Source organism: Medicago sativa, chromosome 4 (assembly GCF_051527215.1).
Source record: "Medicago sativa cultivar Bolivia chromosome 4, Bolivia_mono, whole genome shotgun sequence".
NCBI classification, from domain to species: Eukaryota; Viridiplantae; Streptophyta; class Magnoliopsida; order Fabales; family Fabaceae; genus Medicago; species Medicago sativa.
Genome location: NC_140752.1, coordinates 61577874 through 61582484, shown reverse-complemented (window position 1 = coordinate 61582484; position 4611 = coordinate 61577874). Strand labels below are relative to the sequence as shown.

The window sequence follows — 4611 nt, the reverse complement described above, 5'->3', positions numbered from 1 at the left end:
GGAATTGAAAAATATTGATAATTTTTGGGTTTGATTGTTATGGGGAAGAAGAGAAGAAGACTCATGTGCTTCTCTCTTTTTATGATTTCCTTTTTTTATTTTTTAAATTCTAGAAATACACACGTGGATTTTCAAAAAAATATAATTCAAAAAATACACAGCGGACAATTTTTTAAGTTATGTGGCATGACACATAGGATTATTAATGTCAAAATTAGTGTTTTGCAAAAGGGTCTAAACATATGGGGGACATTTGCTATTTTTTTAATAGGAGGCCAAAATCGCTACATTTTAAAAGTTAGGGGGTGAAAGTGCGTTTAAGCTTTTTAATTATCTCGACATATTAGTAATGTTGTAATACATTTTCTGATTATGTGTATTTAGTGTAGTGTCATTTTGTTTTTTAACGGCAAACAACATCTGGAAGGTTGAACCACATATCAACATCGTCTTCTTCTTCTTCTTCATCATCATCATAATCATCTTCTTCTTCTACTTGGTCTTTGGTTGCAGGTGTAGGGATACCATCGAATAGTAATTTCTTTGTAATTTTCGCCTCTCTTGCATTGCCTTGTTCTTCAAGAACCAACTTTTGATCTATTTTCTTTAAGGCTTTGACTAATACAACTTTTTCATCCCTTTCTCCACATTTTCCTTTGCATCTCCTATAAATCAAACAAAAAGTAGTAAAATAACATTACAATCACACAAAAAAATAAAAATAAAGACATAAAACCATATAAAACTTAGCTATCATATATATAAAAATTATTTCAATTTAGATAAGCATCATAATTGAATGCTTAGATTTGTTAGAGAATGCACAATAATCAATAAGCAAGCAATTACATGCAGATGTTTCACCAACATTTCAAATTATGTGAATTAATAAATATTCAAGTATAAATATAACACAAATACTCTTACTGAGTATTATATTGGGGTAAGAAGGTACTTATGATTAAATGAAGTTAATCTTGTGATATGATATGTCTATTTGTAATTTCTATTGTTGGACCTATTTGGATATTATGTAACCTTTAAGAAATTGAAAACTCATAGGAAGAACTACTAAGCATAAACTTATTTATATGCAAAAGTATTGTAATTCAAATTGGTTCGAATAACTCTTTTGATGTATGAGTTTGTTATAACATTTTTAGATGTTTTGATCACTGTTTGATAAAATATTTCTCTACACTTATATATGTTACTTGAAATTCATCATTCATTATATAAATTGTAGGTCCTTGACTTTTATGAATTGTTGTTTTCCCTATCGAATACAAAGTTATACAATGTTGAATATAACTTCTATTTTCATAGATAAGTGTTTTGACCATGTTTAAAGTGGTAGTATTAAAATTCATATTTGTTTGTAATTAATTATTGTCATCCAAATATGAGACTTTTAGATTAACTATTTAATTAATAAATGTTGATGTCTTGAAAATTATAAATTATAATAAATTGTTATTAATTTATAGTATATTATTATCAAACACTGATTAATTGATGAATATGTGTTGAATTTTGTTTCTGAAAAAATTGTGACAAATTGGACCGTTCTATTAAGCCCAATATGAGGTCACTATCGTCTACATTTTTTTCTATTTAATTGTTGTCCATTAGACGATTACCCTTACTTAAAACCCTAGACAGTAACAGGGGTAGTTTGTCTCTCAAACTTCCTCTCTCAAATTTTAAATGGTATGTTCATGATCTATCTTTAATGCATTACATAGGTCAAATATCTTATGTGATTTTTCAAGTTAGATATTTATAACAGTTTCATCCTTGAAGTATTTTTTGTTATAAATTGGTCATTTAAGTTAGAAAATATCACTTTGATCTTATGTTCATCAAACTCAGTCAAAAGCGTTTGTGTGGAAACTTAGTTTTAAGTTAGTAGGCCCAAATTTATTGCTCTCAAAACTAAGGTTGATAGGTATATTATTCAGTCTTAATTTAAAATGAAATTGATCGATTACTTGATATAATATTGTTGATGAAATATTTATCTTTAAAATTAGTCTTGAATTCAAAACCAGTAAGAAGAAAATTTGCGTAAGTAATCATGTTTGATATCATAAGCACTTTTGAATTTACCACCTCAACACTAGATGGTCCATAAGAACTTTTTAACAAACTTGGTTGAAAGAATTGGTAACACTGTAAATACTATATTACTTAAAGAAAAAATTTTAACAAAAAAAAAAAAACCATAATGACAAACTTTTTATAAACATCTAACTTAAAGTACCACTAGAGATATTTTGCCCATTAGATATGCCTTAACTTGTATCTATAATTTGGCTATACTATTAAAATTCCATCATATTGATCATGTGAAAGTAGAATTCTTTCCAAAATAATTAATTGACACTCTAATTGTAAACTATTGTAGTGTTGGGATTGGTGGGTGTTGTTCCTTTGTTAGAGAACTTTAAAACTAGAGTCAACAAAGAATTGTGCAATCCTGATTTTAAGTGAGTTTTACATAATCTTATTTATTGGTTTTTGTCTATAAAGCCAAACCAAATTCATGTATGATGGTTAGAGTGTGTGTGTAGACAAAATACACATATTGCACCAAAAAATATTTTTGAGATAGAGAAATTCATTAGAAGATGATGCATTGGTCTGAATTAGATCAACTAATTCACTCTATATATCTCTTCTTTTCCTTTTGTGTCTTGCTTGATATTTAAATGAATGAATTTAATGTGTCGTATAATTTTCTGGTGATGCGGAGTTTTTTTTTTTAAAACTCGGTATTTGATTCAAGGACCGACTAATTCGAGGGGACCAATCCCACCGTCCACTTGCGGGGGACCCGTTCTAAGCCAAAGCTTTGCTCTGTATGGACTTGCCCACCGAAATTGGCACCAGAGGGAATCAAATCTGAGACCTTGAGAGGAGCACACTCCAAGATCCCAAGTCAACCACTAGGCCAATCTCAAATGGGTTTTGTGATGCGGAGTTGATGTGTCATCAAGACAGACGATCATATGTTTATTTTACATGTCATATCTTAACATCCCATAAGAAATGTTAATATATAAACCATTTTGAATCATTGTGTTACAATTTTATAAATATGTTTATCAATTCATAAATTGAAGAATTATTATTTTCTTGATTTAAATTGGTTAATTGCAACTTTAAAGTCAGCGTCTTGTCAGATGACTACCATGATACAAAGTAGAGATCATATCCTTTATACAATTTAAAATCATAGAGATTGGGCTCCCTATCTCTTTTAATAAATATAGAGAATCCTAACTTGTCAATATCGTAATTCTTGAAAACATAATCTACTAACATTATTGCCTTGACTTTTACATATTTTGAATATGTTAAAAATATAAATTATACACATAATAAGTTTAATGTTACATTCAATTTTTTTTATTAAACCAAGGTATTCTTTGAACTCCAAACTCTAATCCTTCAAGATAGCTAAGACTCGTTTAAGAGGTTGAGCTCTCCCATAATGAGTATGATAAATTATTCTATAAGAACTTATGGCACGAAAGTTTACGTTTAGCTCTTTCAAATGATTTATTTAAATACATATTACATGTAAAAACAGAATAAATAATTAATCTATATAATCATATATTACATTTATTTATTAAAGTAGCTTATTATTATTATTATTATTATTATTATTATTATTATTATTATTATTATTATTATTATTATTATTATGTATTGATGTTGGTATTTGGGATATCTTCTATTAGAAAGTGAGAGGCCGCATAAATATAAATCAAAATTTGAATTAAATTATAAATGTAAAAACAAAAAAATAAATTATATATATACTTACAAGTTGAACTCACAAACATTATCAACACATTTCAAATCAAGAGGTGTAAATGTCTTGAGACAATCATCATCGGAAACACAATAAATTGCAACTACATTGAGAAATAAGACAGAAGGATGTTATAAGACGCAATATAATATTGTGTAAAAGATAAATTTAAAATTTAAAATTAGTGTGAAAAACAACATACTTTTATTGGTTACAACATGAGATGGGAAGAGAAAGATGATCAAAGTATAAACAAACATGACAACTTGAGACATATTCTTCTATCTTTGCATGTAATATATAGAATTTGTTTGATCACTTTATAAGTAAAAATATCATTCTTTGTTAACTTCAATTATCAAGTTTTTATCCCTTAGGAGTTTCAAGAAGCCATTTATTAAAGTTAAATATATTTTTTTCCGCTAAATTAAGAGCATAACACACACAACACATTTTGGCCTTTCGTAATAGATAGAAGAAAAGTTCATGAAGAGATAAACCATAATAAATTAAGAAAACAACTAGTTGTTTAAATAACACATAGAAGATGTGACATTATATTTATTTATAATTTAAAAAGTACAATTGAATGATTTTTAGGCCATATTGTTAGACCAATATTGGTTAAAGAATAGAAGCGTTTAACAAACATATGAGAACAATAAAGATAATCTAATATACGTTTAAGTGTTCAAGAAATTTGAAGTAAATGAAGTTCTGCCTATGGACCAAGTCACTGCTCTGGACCAAGAAATGAATCTTCGTGTCATAGATAAAGACAAGGATCT

The 4611-nt window shown here is 27.6% G+C and overlaps 1 protein-coding gene across 1 annotated transcript; it reads right to left on the bottom strand.

Moving 5' to 3' along the window:
• Nucleotides 1-235: 235 nt before the first annotated feature.
• Nucleotides 236-4180, bottom strand: LOC146930439 (uncharacterized). The gene is made up of 3 exons (XM_085701984.1): nucleotides 4026-4180; nucleotides 3836-3926; nucleotides 236-665 (listed from the first exon to the last, which is right to left on the bottom strand). The coding sequence occupies exons 1-3, from the start codon at nucleotides 4096-4098 to the stop codon at nucleotides 404-406; spliced, it is 426 nt and encodes a 141-aa protein (XP_085558110.1). The 5' UTR covers nucleotides 4099-4180; the 3' UTR covers nucleotides 236-403.
• Nucleotides 4181-4611: the final 431 nt, after the last annotated feature.